The sequence below is a fragment of the Copadichromis virginalis genome, linkage group LG23, assembly GCF_057382275.1.
Source record: "Copadichromis virginalis isolate Kocher_CV1m ecotype Utaka linkage group LG23, C_Virginalis_male_GT1.1, whole genome shotgun sequence".
Classification (NCBI taxonomy): domain Eukaryota; kingdom Metazoa; phylum Chordata; class Actinopteri; order Cichliformes; family Cichlidae; genus Copadichromis; species Copadichromis virginalis.
Genome location: NC_140639.1, coordinates 33,914,674 through 33,938,124, shown reverse-complemented (window position 1 = coordinate 33,938,124; position 23,451 = coordinate 33,914,674). Strand labels below are relative to the sequence as shown.

The 23,451-nt window shown below is 41.7% G+C and overlaps 1 protein-coding gene across 2 annotated transcripts in view; it reads right to left on the bottom strand.

The window, feature by feature from the left end:
- The window catches only part of lamb2 (laminin, beta 2 (laminin S)), a 44,193-nt gene that overhangs the window by 13,912 nt on the left and 6,830 nt on the right, over window positions 1-23,451 (bottom strand). For both annotated transcript variants that reach the window (XM_085449096.1, XM_085449097.1), the window contains exons 3-20: window positions 15,774-15,943; window positions 15,517-15,652; window positions 11,999-12,072; window positions 11,716-11,904; window positions 10,898-10,961; window positions 7,707-7,909; window positions 6,681-6,801; window positions 6,312-6,500; window positions 5,318-5,497; window positions 5,110-5,222; window positions 3,259-3,338; window positions 2,592-2,727; window positions 2,347-2,505; window positions 2,118-2,245; window positions 1,905-2,037; window positions 1,642-1,834; window positions 1,188-1,331; window positions 451-682 (exon numbers count right to left, since the gene is read on the bottom strand). In XM_085449096.1, coding sequence (XP_085305222.1) covers window positions 451-682; window positions 1,188-1,331; window positions 1,642-1,834; window positions 1,905-2,037; window positions 2,118-2,245; window positions 2,347-2,505; window positions 2,592-2,727; window positions 3,259-3,338; window positions 5,110-5,222; window positions 5,318-5,497; window positions 6,312-6,500; window positions 6,681-6,801; window positions 7,707-7,909; window positions 10,898-10,961; window positions 11,716-11,904; window positions 11,999-12,072; window positions 15,517-15,652; window positions 15,774-15,943 — 2,644 coding nt within the window. The remainder of the gene's footprint in view (window positions 1-450; window positions 683-1,187; window positions 1,332-1,641; window positions 1,835-1,904; window positions 2,038-2,117; window positions 2,246-2,346; window positions 2,506-2,591; window positions 2,728-3,258; window positions 3,339-5,109; window positions 5,223-5,317; window positions 5,498-6,311; window positions 6,501-6,680; window positions 6,802-7,706; window positions 7,910-10,897; window positions 10,962-11,715; window positions 11,905-11,998; window positions 12,073-15,516; window positions 15,653-15,773; window positions 15,944-23,451) is intronic.

Genomic DNA, 23,451 nt, shown 5'->3' with positions numbered 1-23,451 from the left:
AAGCCACTGTTCGCAGTAATGCCTTACAAAGTACGTCATCAAAGTGCTTTTTTGCTCTGATGTGTGAACCGTTAGCTTTCTTTTGTGTCTGAAGCTGTTTGTAGTGTTTCCTTTCATATTCTCTGGCTTCTTGCGTGGCCAGATGCCACTTTACATAATTTCCCCTAGGGATCAATAAAGTATTCTGATTCAGATTCAGACTTAAATTTAATCTGTATATCTTTGGATTATTCATTTAAGATGGAATCAAAGTAAAAGAAAATCAATATTTTGTAAACCTATCCCTAAACGTTTAAGGCATCATTGGTGACAACTCCAGCACTAGCGCAGAGTCATAACTCTAACCCTATATTTTGCAAACATTTTCTTTTTTTGTCTAAACTTTTGAATAAAATCATCGTTGATGATCTCATCCACAAGATTCCAAGCAAACTAGTACTGTATCATCACCTCTCACACTTGTCCCCTCCAGTATTATCTCTGCAGCTGATGCAGGCGCCGGTCCTCTGGTCGCACTGGTCTGCATGCCCGTTACACTGGCAGGGTCGGCAGCTCGGGAAGCCCCAGTAACCCGACTGGCATCTGTCACAGCGCTGACCGAATGCTCCCGGACGGCACTGACACTGACCGGTAAACTTGTCACAAAGTCGGGTCACTGAGCCGTCCAAACTGCAACCGCAGGCTTGACAGAGAACAGACAGAGATTACAAGAGGAAATTAAAAAGGATGAGAGGGTTTTAGAAGGACATGATGGGAAAAGAAGAGGAGGTGGGAGAAAGAGTTGAACGTAGAAATAAGAAAAAGAGGCTTTGGGCATAGCAAAGTTGCACTGACAGGCAGTAGAGGGCGCCAGATGCATTGTACACAACTCATTAAAAGAACTGTAAATGTACAAGTACACAATTCAAGCTCACTACTCAACACCTGTAATGTTGCTGGTGTGAGTTGACAACAGGTTCCACTAAAGAGTGCTTCAGTAGTTCTTGACTTGTATGACACTTTAGTTTGTAAAGAGTCAGGCTATCTCATAATACTTTGCTTTTCCATCCCTACTAATGTTTAACTTCTCATCGCCACTAATGTTTAAACTTACTGAGGAAATGTTTAAACATTAGCAGCTGGGAAAAAATATGGAATGGACCTGCAGGAAAAATGAGAAAGGCCTGAGCTGGATCTGCACTTCTCACCTGTGCAGCCTGAGGGCCCAAAGCCATACATTCCTGGAGCACACTGGTCACAACGTCGACCAATCACATTGGGTCTGCAGCGACACTGGCCTCCCCGGACATCACACAGAGAGCTGATGGACCCCTGAGGGTCACAATTACAAGCTGGAGGACAGAGAAGCCCCAGCATCAAACCACCGGATCCAAACATGTATTATAAACAACGATCACAATGAGAGAAAAAGAGCAAAGAAGTGGAGCTAAAGTCACCCGTCTGGAGCGCATCTCGAAAATGATAAGATAAATAATGAGTGATTTAAGGCGTTTCTGAGAGTTGCATTTAACTTTAAGGAGGACAATAATGGTGTCATAAAGTGTTAATTTCACTGATGTTGTCTGAGATCATGCAGGCTCCAGGAATATAAACATATAATCATAAAGTCATACAAACAGATAAGCTTTATTTGTAACTCACGCAGAGCTCCATCATTTATGATAGCGGACATGCTGCTTATCAGCTTGGCACAGGTGTCACTCATCAGTGGGCGCGTCACACTCTTTGCCCCGTCGTGACAGTGATACCGCTCATAGGTCTGCCTCCTGATGTTGGAGGCTGGATCTCCTGCATTGAACATCTCCATGGCGGAGTGCCGTGGCATCAATGCGATCTGGAGAAGAAGGATTTGTTAAAAAGGCAAGAAAACACCTCTTATTTTAGACAGCTGAAATGCGTCTCACAGAGTCCACAAGAAGGACGGCGTTGGCTGCTCCATTGAGGATACTGTTGGCATCCTGATAGCGTCTGAAGTCCAAGCGGAGGGTGTAAGTCACGTCTCTCTCCAGACACAAAGGCTGAAGAGGCACCACAAACCTGAGGAGAACGCAGGCAGCGCACAGTTACCGTACACCAGTACTGACACGCATCTGTGTGCAAATGTGTGAGTCACAGACCTTGCTGCAGCAGGCAGAGAGACAATGAGCCTGTCATCGTCGGGGATGGTGTTTCCACAAGGGCTGCTGGTAGGAATCGGCCCTGGACGGATCACCGTTACCTGCACCTCCTCCCAGTCCTGGGGCATCTGCATAGAAACATTGTGCATGGTAAGCATGTATTTGCGGACTCCTTTCATTTTCTGATGACACATGACACATGACACGGTACACGAACAGTCACATATACCTGCGCCTCATAGCGGATGAGCAAATCATATTCCATGGAGTAGGGAATGTCGCCAATACGGAACTCCAGTGTTCCACCTTCAGGTACCCGGGAAAACCCAAGACCTGTCCACATAGCAGGTCGGCCAGGCTGATGCTCCCTGATGTCCACCACACAGCCCTGAGAACATAAACACGGACGACATGCTTGTAGAGATTTCTTCTCACTAAAGAGCCTGACTACCAATGTGTGACGGCCTCACTCACCCGTCCCATTGTGGCGCTCTCAGCCTCATAAAGAAGGTGATCCAGAGCCATAAAGAAATATCCAGACTCCACCTGTGTACACTGGCGCCCTGTTATGTGACTGCGGCAGCGGCACTGACCGCTCTCTATGGAGCAGCTATGAATAACACATACATCTTGTCAAATCACTGCCATAACATAACTGCACCCATACCAGAAGATCTGTGATGCACAGTAGTACTTTGCTATTGTTTGGGATGTGATGGGAAGGTTTAATTACTATTTATGATGCTATTCATTAACTTTGTCCTGATGAGTTGGATGAAAAGTTAAGAGATGACAAGATTTATTACAAGTCATTATGCTGAAACTGCAGATGTGGTTACGCTTTGGCTAAGATGATTGTGTGTACCAAACATATCAAACAGAGCTGCAAAATAAGTATTCAGTGGCCCTAGTTCAGAAAATAAAGCACTACTGATTTTTCCTGTAGTTAAAGTTGACTCACAGAACTTCTAAGCTGGATCAGCATGGATCAGCTTGGATAAAAAGATTACATTTTTCCTTTTGCTTTTATCCCGCTGAGTACACCAGCTAGTATTTTGAGCAGACATCCATCTAACAATGGTTTTAAAAGGTCCTCTAAGCTGTAACAGACTCTGTTGACTCGACTCAGAGCTGCACTCACTGGTTGTCCAGTGCTCCTCCAATGTCACACTCGCAGTCTCTGCAGCCGTTCAGGTCATGGCTCAGTGCCCAGTGTTCTGGCTAGAAACACACGAGGACAGACAGAGGGCAGGTTGACTGATACAGACGAGCAGAGTAACCATGCAAAACACTACCACCATACACACTACTGTGTCCAGCTCTGTAGTCCAATAAAACAAGCTATGGGGCACCACTACTGCCCCGATGGTTTAACTTTACTTTGTCACACTGTCTTCTCGCTCAGAAAAAGCTAAATTGACAGTGTGCTACATGTTTTCGCAGTCAGCAGTTTCACTTTTTACTTTTATGTTTTGCCTGCTAAATGAATACTTTGTGGTTTCTCCATTAGAGTTACATAAAAAGTTGGTTATTGCTTATTGTGTGCTCTGGTTCCAGCCTCACATCCATCCCTCTGCGGTGACACAGAAGGATATGGATGAATGTGCATTCACCCTGATAATTTATAATATATAATAATATATAATTAAAGTTTCAAAGCAGTGACAGGGTGCTTAAAAATAGTTTTCCACTGAACATTAATGCTCCTAAAAGCAGGCTTGTAAAACAACAGGATCCACTTGTGGACCAGGTCCAGACCTGACCATTTAGGGCCTGCTGTAACCCACACCAACCGGACAAGCCACAAATCCCTGGGCTAAATTTAGACGCATGACCCAGGCAGGAGCACACATTCTTGCCTACACTATTCCTGGCTGAGTAGGGGGGTTTTGACAAGAGAACGAATTATAACAGGAAGCTGATCACCTTCTGGCCAGAGAGGGTGTGAGGAAATGTCAAACTTAATTTGATGCTGTTGTAATTAAACTGTATCAACTGTGATGTGAAATACAGCATGTAAAAAGGGGGAGGAGTGGTTTAAAAGAAAGAAGCAAACTAAGGAGGTCTGAGCTGTTGAGAGGGAACACACGGCTGTGAACGCTCTCAGCTGCCAAGTTACCTTTCAGGACCTTTGCTGCAGGTAATTCCCCTGTTCTCTGTCTCACCTCTAATGACTCTAACTATCAAATGAAGGCAAAATGGCAGCAAGATGTTACTATGTTACAACTATATCAAAGCATCGCTTACCACTTCACCACTCTGGCACATCAGCATGACATGACCTCATCCGGCAGGTTTATGCCCCATTTCGATGGTATAAATGATTTTTTGTTACATATATATATATATATTAAGTGCTTTGTTTTATTTTAAAAAATAAATTGTTTTTTAAAAATCGCTCTCTAGGAATATGAATCTGTACACCAACCAACTGTTGCTTGAACTTTAGTTTGTTTACACTTTTTAAACAGCTGGGTGTTCTTCAGATGTCTTCCAAACTTTTACTTCTGATCCAAAGTTAACCTAAATTGATTTATTTGGTTACCAGCTTGACCACTAGGACATTAAATCTGTAATCAATGGAAATTTGCTCAGTGGGTGAATATGAATTTCTGGCTATCACTTTTCAGCCAGATCTAGACATAAAGCCCAAGAATGACTGACCGGCTTTAGTCTGGAAAACACCTTTGTGGCGGGGCGTGGCCTGCGGTGTCGTGCAGGGAAGGCGGATCTTAAATATGGCACTGTGGTGGTTGTTGTTGGTGATGTGTGCGGCTGGTAGTAGGAGAGCTGCGACCGTGTGTTTAACAACAACTGTGAAATAAAGCATGCTGAAGAGCATTGACATGTCACCGGGTCTGCCGTGGTTAATCACAACCTTCTATGGGTTACTGCTGTTTGTGGGGAAAGAGACAAAGAGGGAGTACATAAAATGAAAAATGAAGACATTTAAGATAAGTCTAAAACATTAAGTGCGTTTGTGACATCGTACCAGACACTGGTCACAGCTGCGTCCAGTGACAAGACGCTTGCAGAAGCAGTCTCCGCTGACTGGGTCACACTGGGAGCTACCTGACACTGTTCCTCTGGGGTCACACTGACAAGCTGGATGTAGGTGGGGGCATAGGGTGGAGATAGTAGTGAGTAGTAGACAGAGACTATTCAGAACTTGTGTGACTGCTAAGAGGGGATATACTCACGTTGGCAGCCATGAGGGTTGTCAGTGCTCAGACCAAAGAAGCCTGTCTTACAGCTGTCACAGCGCGGCCCCTCCACATTAGTCTTGCACCGGCACTGACCTGCCACCATGCCGAGAGACGGGTCCGTGTGGCTGTCGCACATCCCCCCATTCTGTGAACCGTCTGGGTCACAGTCACACGCTGCGGGAAAAACGTGCAGCATTAAATGATGAAAATCTACACTTAGTCTAGTTTGTGTGGTTTCTGCTGTGAATCCAGGGATTTTCATAAAATACTACATGGCCCAGTACAGGTCCATGCAGAGGTTTCTATAACACTGTAAATATATCCTCCAACAAGAAGCATCAGCTCTCACATTGACAGAATAATTACTAAACTATTTAACTTAATTTTAACTTCATCAAACTCGTCTTAACCAGAGGCGGAAACGTGAAGCCTGTAGTGCACATGCATTGATTATAGACTTTTAAAAGAACTTTTGTGTGGATAAATACAGCACTACACACAGAGCACTTTTAACCCCTCGAAACTGCAGCTGAAAGCTGATAGGCTGATCACAGTTATGGTATATCCATATCCAGGCTAGCCACTTGGCCCTGTTTCCATTGTTTGTGTTTAAATAACGCCACAGGTAAAGGTCCAGGCATGCTGCTATGTTAGCTTTATCCAAAAGCTACACAGAACCTTTCAGGCTTGTGTCCTTAGACCTGTTCCTGCCAACGAGGGAAGAGTCAATGTTATGCAAAGAATGCTTTTGTAAAAGAAAAAAACAACAACGAAGAACCATTTCTTCTTCTTCATGGTAAAATCAGCCTGTACCACAGTACCACTATGATCATGCTGGCTTTTGGAGGACTGCACACAAGTTTGTGCCTGAATTCCCACAATCTCTCTCCCCGCGTAGCCAAAGAGCTGTGCAAGCAGGCGGTAAATCCTGCACAACACAGCAAATGTGAATATTTCAAAGAAGCATTCCTTTTTTTATCAGACTCACGTATGCAAACTCTTGGGTCTCTTATATCCTTGACAGGGTCTTTGTAGTAGAAAGGTTTGCATATCTCACAGTGGTGTCCCATGGTGTTGTGCTGACAGTCATCACACACTCCTCCGCTGACATTTCCCGTAGCCAAATACACCGCCATGTCAAAGTGACAGGCTGTCGAGTGGCTGTTACAGTTACACTCTGAAGAAAAAACAGGTTTATTTCATGTTAATGAGTCCTTCCTTATACATTATTAGTCCTTTACTTTTATTCCTTCTTTTTAAACTTTTATTGAGGTGTGTGAGCTATTTCACTTTCTATTCTCATAAACCTACAACAGTTACAATGTTAAACATAACCAGCTCATTCATCCGTACTCACTCTTGCAGGCATTGGTGTTGCGTCCTTCAGCTGGCCTCCAGGGGTGGTCGTTGTAAAAGTCGTCGCACTGCTCACAGTTCAAACCCTTAGTGTTATGGTTACAGACACACCTGCCATGAACCTTAGCATGAGATAAGAAGTAAGGGAATGGGGGCTTAAAGAAGAACACTGAAATGATGAGAAAAATCAGGCTGTAATGTGCTAATTAAAGGCACTGCTCTGTATTCTGTACCGTAGTCTGTGCACACAGTCAAGCACGCTTACACCCTTTGCCATGGTACTGGGTTGAATGTTTCACCATTAGACCTTTACCAAGCAAATGTTTAATGGCACGTTTGGCAACTGGAATGGGAGTTGAGTAAGACCTAGTCATGTTTCATTTTTCCTACTTTAACTGGCCAAATAAATGCATCCCTTAACTTTGTGGGATATAAGCATTCATTTTATATTTATGTAGCTGTTTAATAAAATCTCTTTCTGGGCATATATTCATGATCGTCTCTACATAATAACAACTTTATCAATTAATTTATCTAATATGCTAATACTGTGAGTACTACAAAGTAGTAGTTGTGGGCATTGTCACTGGCTTCGAGACTGCAGGCAAATAATATATATAGCTTATATTCTATTCAGTTGGATTCAATATTATTTATATAAGATAAGATAAGATAACCCTTTATTAGTCCCACACGTGGGAAATTTGTTGGGTCACAGCAGAAAGTGGACAGTTACAGTAGCAAAACTAAAAATGTAGAGCCTAATCACAACTACAGTCAACTCAAGGCACTTTATATGTAAGTTAAAGACCCGACAATAATCAATCAGATGAACCACGATGAGCAAACACTCATCGGGGGTGACAGTGGGAAGGAAAAACTCCCTGTTAAGAGGAAGAAACCTCCGATGTTACCCAACCAAAGTACAAATACATATATTTTTTGCTTAGTTAAAAAACATGTGAGATTCTGTTTGTATTGGATTTTTCTGACGTCACTGTTCTTTCTTGAAAACTTCATCACTCACCATTCCTTCTACATCATCCTCGATGCCATCAATGGGGGCACACTCTGAGGCATGGCCATAACAAAAGCAGTTTCCACGAACGACAAGCTCGTATATTGCATAGTAGTATTTCTCTTTGATTTCATCTCTGGGGTCCAGCAGGTTGTCCCCCAGAGTGTGAAGCTTGGTGAAATTCACTCTCAAGTTGGTGATCTTTAGCTGGTCTGATGGAAAGAAGACACAGATGGAATAAGCAGAAGAGGAACAGGGTGCAGATATTTTAAGCTTACTAATAATTTAATTCAGTTAAATTCAACTTTATCACAAGCACCTCAAGGCACTTTGTACTGAAAGGTATAGCCCCGACAATAGAAAAAAATATATACCAATCAGACGATCCCCTATCAGTGAACACTGGTGACAGTGGGAAGAAAAAAACTAGATGACAGCTAAACTCTTTTAGTTAATGTATGACATTAGTGGGGTAGCGAAAGTAATTTACAAAAAAGGGGTTTATAAAAGATGTCCATCCCCATTAAACACAACTGTCCAAAGGATCACTGCTGCAGCATGAGGACGTCAGCCAGTGGAGCATAACAGAGCTGAATGTGAGGCAAAGCATTACGCACTAACTGAAGTTAATGATTTGGGATGGAGGAAGGATCGGTTAGCCATCATAGTTCTGAGGTACCTCGACGTTACATTTGTTGCTGCCGCCAGTCCAAACACCTTATATGTACTTCCTTACACTACGGTAAAAATATTTCAGTCATATATGAATTTATTTTTGGCAATATTTTTTTAGCGTCTTAGTTCAAACACCTTTGAGAACTACACCTGTTTGACTTGTTTAATTGTCTGCTATAAAGAGTAGAAACTACAGGTGCTGCTAACTGAATATATCAAGCACAACTTCAGCTTTAAACTGACACCATGTCCAAAAATGACAGACAGTAATGGAATGTGGCGTTGAGAGAGTCCTTCCCTCATCCTGTACCTTAATCTTCTGAAACTATTTGGCACGAGCTAGGGAAGGAAGCTCACTGCTTTCCAGAGGGATTTGTCTGTCTTTTCAGCCTGTCGACATGCTGGAGCATTCTCTGTGGTTATAGTCCAGCTGTTTACCAATAGCAGTCACCGCACAAACTAATGTTTATGTAGCATAGTGCATGTTAGAACACAGGACCTTTCCCTTCACTGCGACAAAGCAGAAACCACCCGGGCAAAAAAACCAATCAAGAATAATATAAAGTTCCTAAATATCACAGACCTATAAATCACTGCAGTAATGCTAAAGACATTTTTGCAGAACGTCAGTACTGCATGAACGCTATGGCAAGTACCCGAAAACCAAGTAAAATTAAGGATTTTGTGTTCTCAACTGAGCTTCCTGTATAATATTCCAGTGAGTGTGTACTGAGTGTGGTCGAAGGATTTAGGTCACAAAAGGTGAATATTAAGTGAGTAATATTATTATTGTAAATGTCCATCAGTAACGTGCCCTGCTGGGTTCTTCCTCAAGAGACAAAGATACAATTAAACAGCAACCGAAGAAGAACTAATAATGGATATAACTGGATATAATCAATTGTCTTGCAAGCAGCAGACATTAAATATAAACAGTTCAGCTGTGAGGCAGTTAGAGTACTACATGTGGACCAGCTCCACTAATATATTTAACAACTGAGCCGGACAGCCTCTGCTGATGCACTGGAAATCATGCTAGGGTTTCTGGGAAAAGCTCTCATGTCCTGCCAGTCTAAATATGAGGGTTAGGACGGGGAGGCTGCGTGGGAGAGAAACAGCTGCTTTTCACATCTCACCATGTCTTCCACACAGCAGGGCCATGTTTCACACCCCAGAGAGACGTGTCACAGCTGAATAACAAGAGCTAATTGTGTCTGCTGGAGTTTGATTTATGATGATAAATGTGAGTATGACTAGAAGGGGAAAAGGGCAGAGGGTTTGGTTTGATTTTTTTTACACATTTGTCGTGGGTGTCTTCTAGTAATATTTCATTTACATGATCATGTACTTCATTATAAGACTGTAACAGAAGCTTGTTTTTACAGAAGCAACTGCTCATCAAGAACTCTTAGGGCAATAATTACTGAGCTGGGCAAATTAAGATATTCACCAATGTTTTTGAAGGGTGGCCTACCAACAATGTACCAACTTCTGAATATGGATACAGCTATGTCGTTTCGGTAATGACCTACTCAATCTACCAAAAGCAGCACAAAATAGCAGATGTGATGAGGGTGGGTGTAATCTAGGACACTGGTGTGGTTTGCTACTTTTTATCTGAAAAACAATACAGAGTAAGAGTAGCTTTACACACGTTTATCCCTGCAACATGTCAATTTGATTAAACTTTATTTCTATAGGACCAAATCACAAAAACAGTCGCCTCAAAGTGCTTTATATTGTAAGGTAAAGTCCCTACAATAATACCTAAGCACTTACAGCTTGCTCATAAGAGGTGACAGTGGGAAAGAAAAACTCCCCTTTAACAGGAAGAAACCTCCAGTGGATCCAGTCACCAGGGCAGAGGCTATTCTAGTCTGGGGTGATTGGAGGAGGAAACCACATGGCCATTCAGACTAGAGAAGGAGCAGAAGGGGAATGGACATGTTCTGACAAACTTTAAGACAGTGAGGGAAAAGGTTTGAAGGTTTCTTTGGTTGAAACACAAGACTGGTTGAGAGACTGGCTGCTATTTCACCAAATCAGACATCCATGTGTAACATCTGACCTGAACACACAAAGAGAACACAGAGCATTGCTTCCTGTCAGACCTTGATCCTGTTGTTAATGAAGTTACTGCAAAGGAAAGTCCACAGCAAACTGTGGACGACCTCTCTGTTCTGAGATGTGCTAACTGTCCGAGATCTCTTAAAAATACATATAAATTACATAAAACAAATTACATAAAAACAAGTTCACAGGCACTTTTCCATTGCTAATTTTAGCTAGCTACTTTCAACTGCTCCCTTGTCACAAGGGGTAGCTCTGCATGCCTTTCCTGACATAACCGCATAAAAGGTTTTGGAGTTGAACAACAACCTTTCACTTGTTAGTCAAACATGTAAATGATGCCTGATATGTTTTAATATTAAACCCCAAAAAAGAAAGATTCAGCCAATATAGACCAGGTGTTTTATCTGTTTAACATTTTTGATGACTGCTGCATGCTGTTGTGTGGGACCTACTCTGTATAGTCGGGCTATATGGATCCTGAATCTTGATGGCTGGATCCAACACTCTGTAGATGACCTAAGCCGGGAAATAAATATTATGCACATGCGTTACATATGTGTATTATGCCACATCATGTTATATGCATGTATGACAAAATTAACAAATAGAAAATGTTAGTTGTCCTTTTTTAGGACAGTAGGTGCTACTTGAAAGCTCAGAATCTGTTAAAAGAAGTGTTGTTATTTTGGAGACCAAACTGACAAAGGACTTGCTACTTAATTTCCAGCCTTCAAAGGATTAGCAGAACAAAATATAGATACTCTTGATATTGCTCTGTCAAAAAGGAAAAAACTGAAACAAACAAAACAGCCTACCTCCTTTTTAAAGTTTAATAATTACCCCAGAAAAGAACCACACTGACAGATTTTGAGCCAGGCTGTTTCCCCCTGGTTACAGTCCAAGACAAGGTAAGAGAGTGAGAGCAAAACGGCACGAAGACTCTCAGCGAGAAAGTAAATTTCTACACCTAAAGCTACTTTGAGCTGCTCCCTTATTCGCAAGGGCTCAGCAAAGCAGCATTTAATTTGTACACCAAATGCCCTGCATGTTGCAAACCTTAAAAAAGATTTGTGTTTCCTTCCAGGATTAAACTGGGAATTTTTCACTTGCTAGGAAATTTTATAAACTGATAAACTACCAGGCTGTAAGTGTGTCCTACGTGTGGACTACAAAAAGCACCTAAATGACAAAGATTTAAACAATGCTTTAAGATCAAGGTCATTTTCACATTTGTCTCAAATTGGATTAGTGCGTCAAAACAGTCGCTCACCTCTCCCTCTGTCGATGGCTCAATATCAGAGTAGCGTGACTCACATATGATGTCATTTATGTTACGCAGAGGACCCTGTGAGACTCCAGGAAAGACAGCGGCACAGTCATGGGCAAAGTAGCGGTAGATCTGCCAGGTACGACCAAAATCTGCTGAACGCTCAATCAGCATGGCTGCTGGCCGGAAAGTCTGTAAAAGAACAACGCCTTTTTGTTTCATATATGATTTTGACTGCATGTGAAAATATGAAGGTCAAAATAATGATCTGTGATATTTTTCTAACCTTGAACGTCATAATCAAGTGAGTAAAATGAAACTCTGCTTCCAGATCCAGCTGGATAAAGACATCCGACTTTCCTGTGGGAACAAAGACAAGGAATAGCAGAGATGTTAATAAGGCTCACTCATTCTGTATCTGCTAATGTCCGTCAGTTGGTTTGCATGAAGAATTTATAAACTGCTTACATTCAAATGATCATTTCCCACAGATGGATGTCACAGAATAAAGGTTAATGGCATTATGTGAAGTGGTAACCACACACTTGGCTGGTGGAATGGATCCTTGACAGGAAAAACATTCACTGTTGGCAGGAGAAATGCGGAGTGCCTGCCGGAAATGCCCACATACTTCCTGAGCTGTAGAGCTCTCTCTCTGAAGGGCCACTCTACTTTCACTCTTGTTCTCCTTGTTTTGTGTTAATTCTGCAGTAACAAAGCCAAAAGGATCTTTCCATAGTACTAATAAAATATTTTGGGCACTAGACTCTACCCGTGTTGCTGTATCATCTGCGTGTAGATGCTGCTGTGTGGCAGTGGAAGTGGCAGAGTAAGAACATCCAGAGTTTCAGTGAAAGTGTTCTGAAACTCATGCACCTTCTTCCATGATGCTCTCTGCACAGCTCATTTTTGTAAGAGCCCAGTCCTCATATTCCCCTCCCTATGGTTCCTTTCAGGCCTCCTGTCGCTTGCACGTCTTTCTTGATTCTTTTTTTCCTACACCAATGTGTTATTAGACAATAAGGTCAGACTCTCTTAGACTAGAATGACAAGCACACTCTACTATGAAGCTGATGAGGCACAGAAAAGAGAGAAGAAAACGAGGAGAAAGTAGATTCTGACCTTTATTATAGATCAGTTTTTGCTTTATGTAACTGAATCGAAACACACATAATGAGTTTGCACACAACACACCTGCTCCACTGAGCACCTGACACTCATAATTCTGTTGAAGGCTTATTTTTTGCCTGATCCTTGTACACTGCTCAAAAAAAAATAAATGAACACTTTAAAAACACATGAAATTTCACTGCAGCTACTCAGATGCTACTCAGTTTGTATAGCCTCATGTGCTTGTATGCATGCCTGACAATGTTGGCCCATGCTCATATAATGAGACAGATGATGACAGATGGTGTCCTGGAGGATCTCCTCCCAGATCTAGACCAGAAGACCACTGAGCTCCTGAACAGACTGAGGTGAAACTGGGCAGCATCTAATGGATCAAAACATAATCTGTGAAAGTGGTGCCAGTGGTGGACCTGCCGATTCTGGTATTCTATAGCAAATGCCAGCTCTCCTAGAGTAACTCCCTCTTCTCGAGTCTCCTCCATGGCTTTGAGATGTGCTGGGAGAAACAGCAAACCTTCTGGCAAATGTACATACTGATGTGCTATCCTGGAGGAGTCGACCAATAGGGACCCTTACCTCTGAAACCATTCCTGTTTTGGAGGTTGTCCCATTGTTGCCCCTCTAGTTCACCTGTTATTAAATTCAGTAACACCAAAGCAGCAGAAAATGATTAACAATGCCCTCTGCTACTTGATCAGTATTCAAGAAATTTAACAGAGTTGTAGCTCCTTTAAATTTTAATAATCCTACACTTTTTTGTGTGTTTCCTATATTTCCCCATGTCTGCATCAAGCTTGTTTTTTGTTCCTGTCAGTTAATTTCCTGTTTTATTTTGAAGGTCAGTCCCTTGTGTGGCTTTCTGTGTTTTAAATTCCCTCCTTGTGTTTTATCCTCATCCTCATTGTTGTCCTGTCCTTTTATTGGACTCCTTCTGTTTTCATCAGGATTCTTAATCACTGCCTTTGGTTATTTCCTGTTGCTTGGTTTGGTTGTTTGGTTTTTGCTTTTTCCTGCATGTCCTTGTAATTTTTGCATGCAATCCCAGGAAATGGGCTTTCTATTTAATATGTAAAGACAATCAACGCACTGTGTCCTTATCAAAGCGGCCTTCTGTGAGCGCTGCCACATTCACCAAACAAATGCCACAAAGATGCCATGGAAAAAGCTGCAGCTACCAGGAGTAAAAATAGTCACTGTACTTCCTGCCCCTCTTTTTCTTCTTCTGTTTCTCCCCGATCTATTCTGGGTCTAGAGCTTCACAGTGCTGTCATCAACACCACTCTGTTACTGTGGAATGACTCACAAACAACTAAAACGAGCACTGTGTCAAATTGGCCAGTCATGCACAGATCCTTACGACCACTTATAGTGATGAAGAATTTAACTCACCTGGAAAAAAACAGTTATAGTTTGTCCCTCTTCCTGTTTTTATTACTGTGCACCACCCTGTCTTAAATATTCCACTTATTCTCACTCTTATTTTGACATCAGAGTCTTAACTTTTCATCTTCTCCTTTTCCCTCACTCTGTTCAGATGCCACAGCATGCAGAGCTCACTCTGTTATTAAGGACATCTGTAGCTGTTCAGAGGATGCTGGCCACAGTGTGTGGTTGAGTGTGTGTGTGTGTGTGTGTGTGTGTGTGTGTGTGTGTGTGTGTGTGTGTGTGTGTATAAGTGTACAAAACTAATACTGTATTTCTCCGGTGGTGTCCGGCAGCCTCGCCTCTGTCAGTGCACTTGCCATAATCAGTGTGTGAATGTGTGTGTGAATGGGTGAATGACTGAATGTAGTGTAAAGCGCTTTGGGGTACTTAGGGACTAAGTAAAGCGCTATACAAATGCAGGCCATTTACCATCTAGCTTGATTGTGGTTTGGGTTATGTGGCCCAGGATCATAGAAAACAGGTCTGCCCCAGATCTGGTATTAAACTGGCACTTCTGACTGACCGGTGTCATGGCAGGGTGTATGTCAACCAGATGTGGGCCAGGTCTGGCAATGATGGCACTATTTATGTTCCTATTTTCCTATTTTAGTTAGAAGACCCAAATGCCATGTTGCAATACTATACTCCTTGTGCTGGCCCATCTCAGGCAAGCGAGATCTGGGCCACCAAAGGGCCGTCATTCTTTGCGGTATGTGGGACATGTGTAAGCACATTGTGTGGGCCAGATCAGGGCCATACCAATTTTGCTATGTGGGAATATGATGAGTCTACTGCTCTTATGTCCAGCAGTCTTTAAGCTACATGCTAACATGAATGCTAACATGATCTGGCACATGCTGATAATATTCGCAAAACACACTAAACACAGAGTACATCTGAGGTTGACAGGAAAGTGTGAAAACTATGCAAAATTTCACGCTAATCTAAGAGACATTTAACAATAACAAAAACCCACTGTAGGTCTCATCAATCATAAAATCACTCCTCATGTCTTCATATTTTGCTTCCAAAGAGCTAGACTCTCTTACAGTTTTAAAGTTGTTTTTAGCAATAGTTCTCCAGGCTTTCTGAAAGTTTTTGAACATTGTTTTTGGACAACAGCTGCTTTTTTTCAGTTATTTTCATTTACAGGTAAAATGGTTTTTTGCACCAACAAGATGATTCCCAAAGAGATTTTATTCAAAAACTTGGCTTGGAAATCAGTAGATGACCATAAAGTCTCCTCACCATTCTCAGACTGCCACCAGGACTTCTTGCGGTGAGGCTTAAAGGTAGTGATTACATTCTCTATCCGGTGACTGATGGTGTTGTACAGTGGATTATAAGGCCGTCGCGAGTCACAGTCAAAACACTTCTTTTCATCCTGCGGCAGGACAGCAAAATAGGAAGTGTGACAGAGTCACAGACAGAATGTAGTGAAGAAACACATTTAACTCCTTCAATTGTTACTTGAGATTAAAGCAGAGTTCAACAAAAACACTTACCTGCAAATGACTGACAATGCAGTAAGGCTCTTTCCATCTCATTCCACACGTGGATGAGGCTTTAAGGTTCTTCTCTCGTCCAACCAGTAAATCCCCAGTTGCTGGGTAACAGCTGCCATGGGCACAGCCGTGGCTTTGACTGGGGTCCTGACCAACAGCAACAGTCAGGACTGAAGGAAAGAACACAGGAAATTCATTAAAGCGAACAGGAAACAATGGTTGCATCACTGTCCAGCAGTGCACCCACTCACGAGCTTGAGTTGGCAAGTAAAGCAGACCTAATCAGTACCCTCCATTCTGAGCTGATTATTTAGACAACATCACAAGCTCTTATCACTTCCCAAGGAAAAGACTCTAGGATGGGTAGTGAAACTAAACATGTGCAGCTTTGAGTCAATGGAATACTGCTGCATTAGTTTCATCAACATCCATTGTGAGTCCCTGCAAAATATCAAAGAGAAACTTTTGAAATGGTGGCAGATATAGTTAGCAATGGCCTTTAACATCAGGAAATTCTCACATCACTCCCTGTAAGGAAATAATATGAGCTAATGGTCAAAAATAACTATGTACAAATTAGTTTGCTTCTACAGATTATCAATGATATTATATATGAAACTGAAAACACAGATTTCAGTGACCTCTGTGTCCATATCTGTACAACAGCATGAGCAGTGTGACATCTGTGCTATTGTTCTTTGTGCATTTTGACAGTGTAGCACTTTTGTTAATAAAGATATGCTGTACTGGCCACATACAAAGAATAATGCTCAGCTATACAAAAAACAAAACAAAAATCTGATTTTATCAATAAGTCATAGCTGAATTCTCAATCAAACAGTAGCAAGAAATATTTCAGTGTTGGGACAACATTATGTCAAAGCAGCTCTGAAGGTTAACAGGCTCTGATGTGTTCCAAAGAAATGACCCGAGCACAGGCGCTGGCTAAAAGCCAATGGGAAGAAGCCAATGCAGGTTTCCTTTTTATTGATGGTGATTATAATAGGGATGTGATTATTTACTCTAAGCCAGACTTGTAAGCTACGTAAAAAAGCAGAAACACCTGTTTTTTATAGATTTGGTGAGCACCACAAAGTACCGAGACAGGGCGTCTAGGTGATACAAAACTAGAGCCTCGCTGTGACTGAACAGCAGTGCTATGTGTGGGAGTTAAAATAAACCTCATAAACTTTCATGACAACCAGCAGCAGCCATCACACATTCCACCGGACATCTTGACGTGAGTTCCTCCTCCTGGGACCTCTGATCGTTTGTGTATGTACTGCTATGAGGAAACTGGTATGAGACGAGATCTTCGGGTGCTTGTTGTCAGTCTATGGGCTGTCAAATAACAGGTGTTTCTAATCCTCCCTCCCTCTCTATGAATGCACTTTAAATGGCCCTAAAAGATAAAATGCTAACACTTAACAACTTACTATGAACTTTTTTTGTAGCAGAATAAACTACATGCATTTATTGAGATCTTGGTGAGCCAGTGGGATTCTGAAAGCCTTTGGGCAAGGCTCCAAAACTTAACTGACAGCACACTTATTTTGAACCTTTTATGTGCCTCAGTTTCAGCTCATTTTCTCAAGAGGGAGTAATGTTCGTCTAAATGACTACTGTGAGCCTGCCATGACATCAACCTTCTGCATAATTGGGCGTTTCTGTGAAACACTGATATTTTTAATGCTTACACACATAAGGAAAGACTAGGTGCTATACCTGCTATACCTTTATACTCTCAGATGAGGCAGTTGAAATATGGACAATGCAGGTGACTGTCTAATGTCCAAAGGCAATTTATGCCATAACCTCAGGGCAACAATGGGGAACGCTCTGTCCCCTAAGAGCTTCTGCTTAGATTTTTGTATATGTCCTCGGGCCATGGACCGGTACCGGTCCGTGAGTCGTTTGGTACCGGGCCGCGAGAGTTGAGGCTTGGGTATGAAATGTATGGTTTTCAGGGTTTTTATCGGTTTTTAGCATTATTTTGTTATCGTTTTTATCGTTAACTCGGTTTTCCTGGGTCTTGTCACATGTGTTATGAATAAATCTTCTTTTTTTCGGTACCGGTACTAGTTTTATTTTGTTGTATTTATCCGCGACACCTTAAAGGCCGGTCCGTGAAAATATTGTCGGGCATAAACCGGTCCGTGGCGCAAAAAAAGTTGGGGACCGCTGGGTCAGATGACCTGAGAGCTCAGACAGGAGCCTGATGGCAACAGCGCAGAGGATTTCACATGGACACTGACATATGACACACCCAATCCTGACATACACTACGGAGGAAACCTGTGTTTGACTGGCATTTGACAAAGTTTCACATTTGTTGAAGCTAAGTGCGCAACAAGCAGATGAGGTCACAGTCTCACACACACCTGTGCATCTACACCAACACTTCTTCTATCTTCTTCTGCATGAAGATACACTCATTAATGTATTTAAACTCATGGCTCAAATGACAGTTTAAAGGCACTTTAACCTTTTGTAGCCCCCCTTTTAAGTGAACAACTGTGTGCTTGTTGATTACACAAAAGACACCTGTTAGAGGATTTGTTGAGCAGTTATTATTATCAAAGAAATCTGACATTGAGAGGACACTGAGCGAGTCAGATGGATGGTTTGATGGGTGAAAGAAAAAAGAGAGACAGCCTTTGTGCAGACAATGAGAGGATATACACAGATGCTACTTGATACCTATTTGGGAAACTACTGACACAATCTCAAAGGTGTTCATGTGTACATGTATCAGAGGTGGAGAGGAGAGGGTGGAGGAGTAAAACAGACATCTAATGTGTCGTGTAATCACTAGGTTTCTGGATGTCTTTTATCTCTCTGTGAAAAATTCACCGGCTTTACGCTGTGCTCCCAGGATGACATCACCACTTGTAAAAACAAGACATGTAGGATAATGAACAGATTGGTCACAAAGACGGTGCTGCACCATAAACCTCCATGCAATTGGAAGACGCCAACTTGTCTCAAAACACTCACTAACTAAGCACTTAGCAGTAATGAAGCTTAAAAAAGAACAATGCAAAGCAGAAGCAGGGACTATTCACCCTCTAAGTTAAAGCTGTAACTTTCATTCTGAAACTAACACATTACAAAACTTTGAAGAGAGCGGGGATCCTTTTTTAACTTTAGCTTCACAGTTTCACAACTGCTTAGCACATGGTTGGCAACTGTTTGCAAACAAGTCAGCATCCTCCATAGAAACTACTGATGACTTCAGAAATCTGCCAACAACCAAAGCAAATGCAAAGGAGGTTGTCTGTGCAGCACCATGTGTTTTACTGCAAACAATTTTTCCTAGCAACAGCAAGCAGCTTTCCACAATCGCCAACTGGCCAGGGAATACATATTTTTTCCAATGAATGAACCTCTGTTGCAACCCCTAAAGGGGGCTGCCAAAAGAAGAAGAAGAGGACAACAGTAATCAGACAGATTTTAAAGGTCCAGTGTATAAAATCTTACCACTAGATGTCACTAAATTGCAGTCTGTATTCCGTTTTCTTACCCCTTACAATTCCAAATACATAATCCAAGGATAATGCAGAAAAAAACAGCAATGGCTGACTTTTCTAGACTGTTTATCCCCCATTTACCGCAGATACTCTTCTTCTGTCTAATGACAGCAGTACTGATCTGAATTGTTGAGGATATCCTGACATTTTCTGTGGGTAAGCACCAATGTCTGTGTCACTGTTAGCTGCTGTTAGCTGGCATTACTGAATGTCTCTTTAAAAGTGGACCTAACATTGTTGGACTTGGACCGTGACCCTATAACCCTCATAGTTTACCAACCAACAAAATGCCATTTGCTCATTCTGGCTTATCGGATGATCTACTTTTGTTTTAAATCAATTTACATTGCATATCTTTGCTTTTACCTTTGAACTTTTGATCACAAACATGCACTAAAAACAAGAGGGAGCAGTATTAGGTTCAAGGAAACTACCTTTAATCATTTAATCAGTTTTTCAAGAACATAATAAAAACTGCAGCACTGATAATTATGTTGATGACTGATGGAAGTGAGGGGATGTCAAGGCCCATGTCACAAGGACAATCCAGTGCATCAGCTGCTTCCTTCCTTCTTCTCCTCAATTTTTCTGATATACTGTCATTAAAGGAATGCAAAGTGAAACGTGGGGTGACAGCTGAAAGAAAAAAGGGGAGGCTCGGGCACTGCTACTGGTATGTGCAGTGTGTGTGTGTGTGTGTGTGTGTCACAAAGGCTGCAAAACAGTGCTGTTCAACCAGGCTTTTGTAACACCCTAGTAAAACCATACTGAATGTAGCTTGTACATCATCTTGCAGCCACATAGCACATTCTTATTTATTTATATTTGTTCTCTAATAATCTTGACATCAGACCGTAAAAACTGCTTTTGCTTTCCATGTCGTGTACTACTGCCAACAGCTGTTAACCTATTCTCAGCTTGAGTTAAAAACATGACATGAAATCATTACATTCATGCCCTTGGATGGTTAAATTTGGCTCTCAGGCGAAAGGTCTTCCACATAAGGAAAGTCTCTGACTGTCAGAGGCAGTGATACAGATTAAACTCTGCGGAGCTTTCAGAAATGAATTCACCACCCTCGATACACACACACACACACCTCCTCCAAGTGAAGTCTGCTTTTATTAAGGGTTCATACACCTTTTTCAGGGTCAAATTCAAGCACTATCAAGGTGAATTTTGTAGCTTTTCTAGCACATTCCCAAAAAACAAGGATGCACGTTTCACTTCACATCACCTCAGTAACAACACGTGAAAATGAAAACAAATCATCCTAGGTTGATTTAAATGCCTTTGTTACCCTTTTGCTAAAACAAAGAAAAACGCACCACACAACAATACTAAAAGGATAAGGTTGCCAGCAAGGCAGCTCAGGTGGAGAAATTTAGCTTTTAGACTTTGCGGCTCATTTTAATTCTCTATCTGATAAGAAAAGTATTCAATCAGATAGTTATTTGTGAATAAAATACAGTTACAATTTCAAGCAGTTTTAAGCACCGCATCCAAAATACAAACACTTGAAAGGACAATATTAAAATTCAAGCATTTTCAAGCACCCGTACGAACCCTGTTTATTCCTTTCATACTTGCCACTGATTGCACTCAAATTCTGACCATTCTCTATAAGCAGACCATATACCACATTAAATCGGCACTATTTCACAAAACTCTTGAGAAATGTTTCTCAGTTGTCAGCATGAGATGACCTCCTTTGCTCTCAGCATTTACATACTTTACTGTAACTCTTCGCTGCCTAGAGACTGGTGACAGATTACAGAAGATTTCTACCAGTGAAACATTCTCATTGTAAAAACTGGCATGTGGGGAAAAAAGAACAATTAAAAATGTAAAAGTTTGTGGACAGAATCTGCAACCTTCAGTACTTTTTATGAAATTGTGTCTGGTTTTATACTACACACCTTCGCCTAACAAACACACAAAGCAAACTGAGAAAGTGAAGGAGAACAGTCTGTTAGAACGATACTTTTCACTCAGTACCAACTATATTAGCTAGCCTAAGATTAATATATTGTTAGTTTTTCAAAGTCAGCATGCATAATCTGTGCAGAGATGAAACTGCACTGCAACAGCTGTGATAAATCTGAATGGTAGTGGGCTAATATGTCAAGTACTGATATCACCTCCAACTAGAAGCCTGCAGCTCACTACAGGAATAAATCAGCTACACTTTGTTTGCATATGGTTTCACATCATCACCATCACAAAGCTGTAAAACGGTTTTCCTTCTTTCAGTTTGCCTCTTTAATTTCCTTAAATTTGTCACTCAGCTGTACCCATCTAATCCACAGACTAATGAAAACCTCTAGCTCTGTGTGTGTGAGTGGGATGTGACATCAGCGTGGTACATTCCAGAAGCACGGTCTGGCAAGACAGTTTGCTGTCACATGAACCAGTGTAAACTCTGCAGGAAACCAAGGCAAACAGTCAAAAATTGGACTGAAGAGAAAGCACGTAAGGACACACGTATTTGCTGGGAGAACACAGACAATACATGCATCCAACATTAATAAAATGATGGAAGGGTCAGATCCAATATTAGCTCACCCGGGGAAGTGAACAGACAGGATTAGCATCATTTAAGAGCTGCATGACATAAGACAGTGTGGGACTAGAAGGCACCACAGATATGTTTAGCAGTCACCATGGCATAGCTGCTTTAAGGGCCCGGCAAAGAGAAGTCAACTGCTTTTATTTTTAACTTCTCCTAGCTAATTAGTTTACATTCCCCTTCCATGCGTCTCCGTCCTCTCTTTGCTCGGCACTTAGCTGATGGACGGTTAACTCCCACAGCCAAACAACCAGCTGGTCTTCCTCCTCCTCACCTCACAGCTCACCTCCCATCTCTCTCCTCCCTTAATGTCTACTGCACTGGGAGGTCAGAGCGGTGGATTCACCACTCTGACCTCCCGCTCACCTTGTTCATTACTGAAAAAGGCCTCCTTCCTAAAAATAGTTGCTAACCTTGATGTAACCCATCATTTAAGTAAATGATGTCCATAGCAGAGACGATACTGTGTCTGTATTTCTTACTTTCTTGTTAGAGATTCAAGGCTAAGCGTAGGGCCCACGACAATCTTGACATCTGTCAAAATTCTTGTAAAATCTAATAAATCAGTGGCTGAGACAAAAGTTTTACTGAATAAGAGCAAAATTATTTCTTTATTATCTCAAAATTATTATTACAAAAGCAGACCCTAAGAGCAGGGCCATGGATCTTGGGGAAAATGTCATAATCAACAAGGCTAACATGGAGGGCTCTAGTACGCTTTCTCTGAGACATCTTACAGATGCACACCATAATTCAAAACTGCAGTAACTGGAGTTACCACAGACACACAAGCCATTATTTACACATTTCACTTCATTTACACGTGAAGTCTTAAACCAATTAAAGTTTGTATTTCAAATCATTTCTATAATAAAAACTCCGACGTCTCCTCTGAGTCTTTCCCAACTGTTTATTACTGACCGCCTGCATTGATATCTAAAACGCAAGAGTTTCAGTGAGCAAGGCCAGGCGCTGCCCATTACACAGACTGTTACATTAACAAGGCATGGCACTGAGAAGCAGCTGGTTGGAATAGAGGATATGCTCACATTCCTGTCCCGTCCTGGAGATGTCTGAGCTGCTCCGCACCGGAGAGAAAATATGGAACAAGACACTGTGAGTAACAGGTGGGCAGGGGAGTGAGGAGCTAGAACAATGTCTGTTTTTATCTTAGCGGTACGGGAAACATGCTAAGTGCATTTAGTGCCCACCCCGCAAGCCGTCATTCCCACATGTCTGTTGTTACTGAGTACTTACATCCAAAGAAGCATCAACGTGAAACAGAGTGCATGATTTTGATGCATTTTGTTTTTTCATCAGGGAATGAGCAAATGGGAAATTCACATACATTAGTCAGCTACATCAACACAATCAAATGTTAGATTGCATGAATAATTCATATATTCGTGAGTTTATCCAGCATAATCTCCATCTTATGGAGATTAAACTGGTCAAACAGGCTTACAAACTGGTGGCCTGTCCAGGGTGCACCCCATCTTTCACCCTGTTGCAGCTGGGATGGATAGAAGGAGTCAAGACCTAACTTTGAGTGGATATATATCTATGCTGTGCAATTACG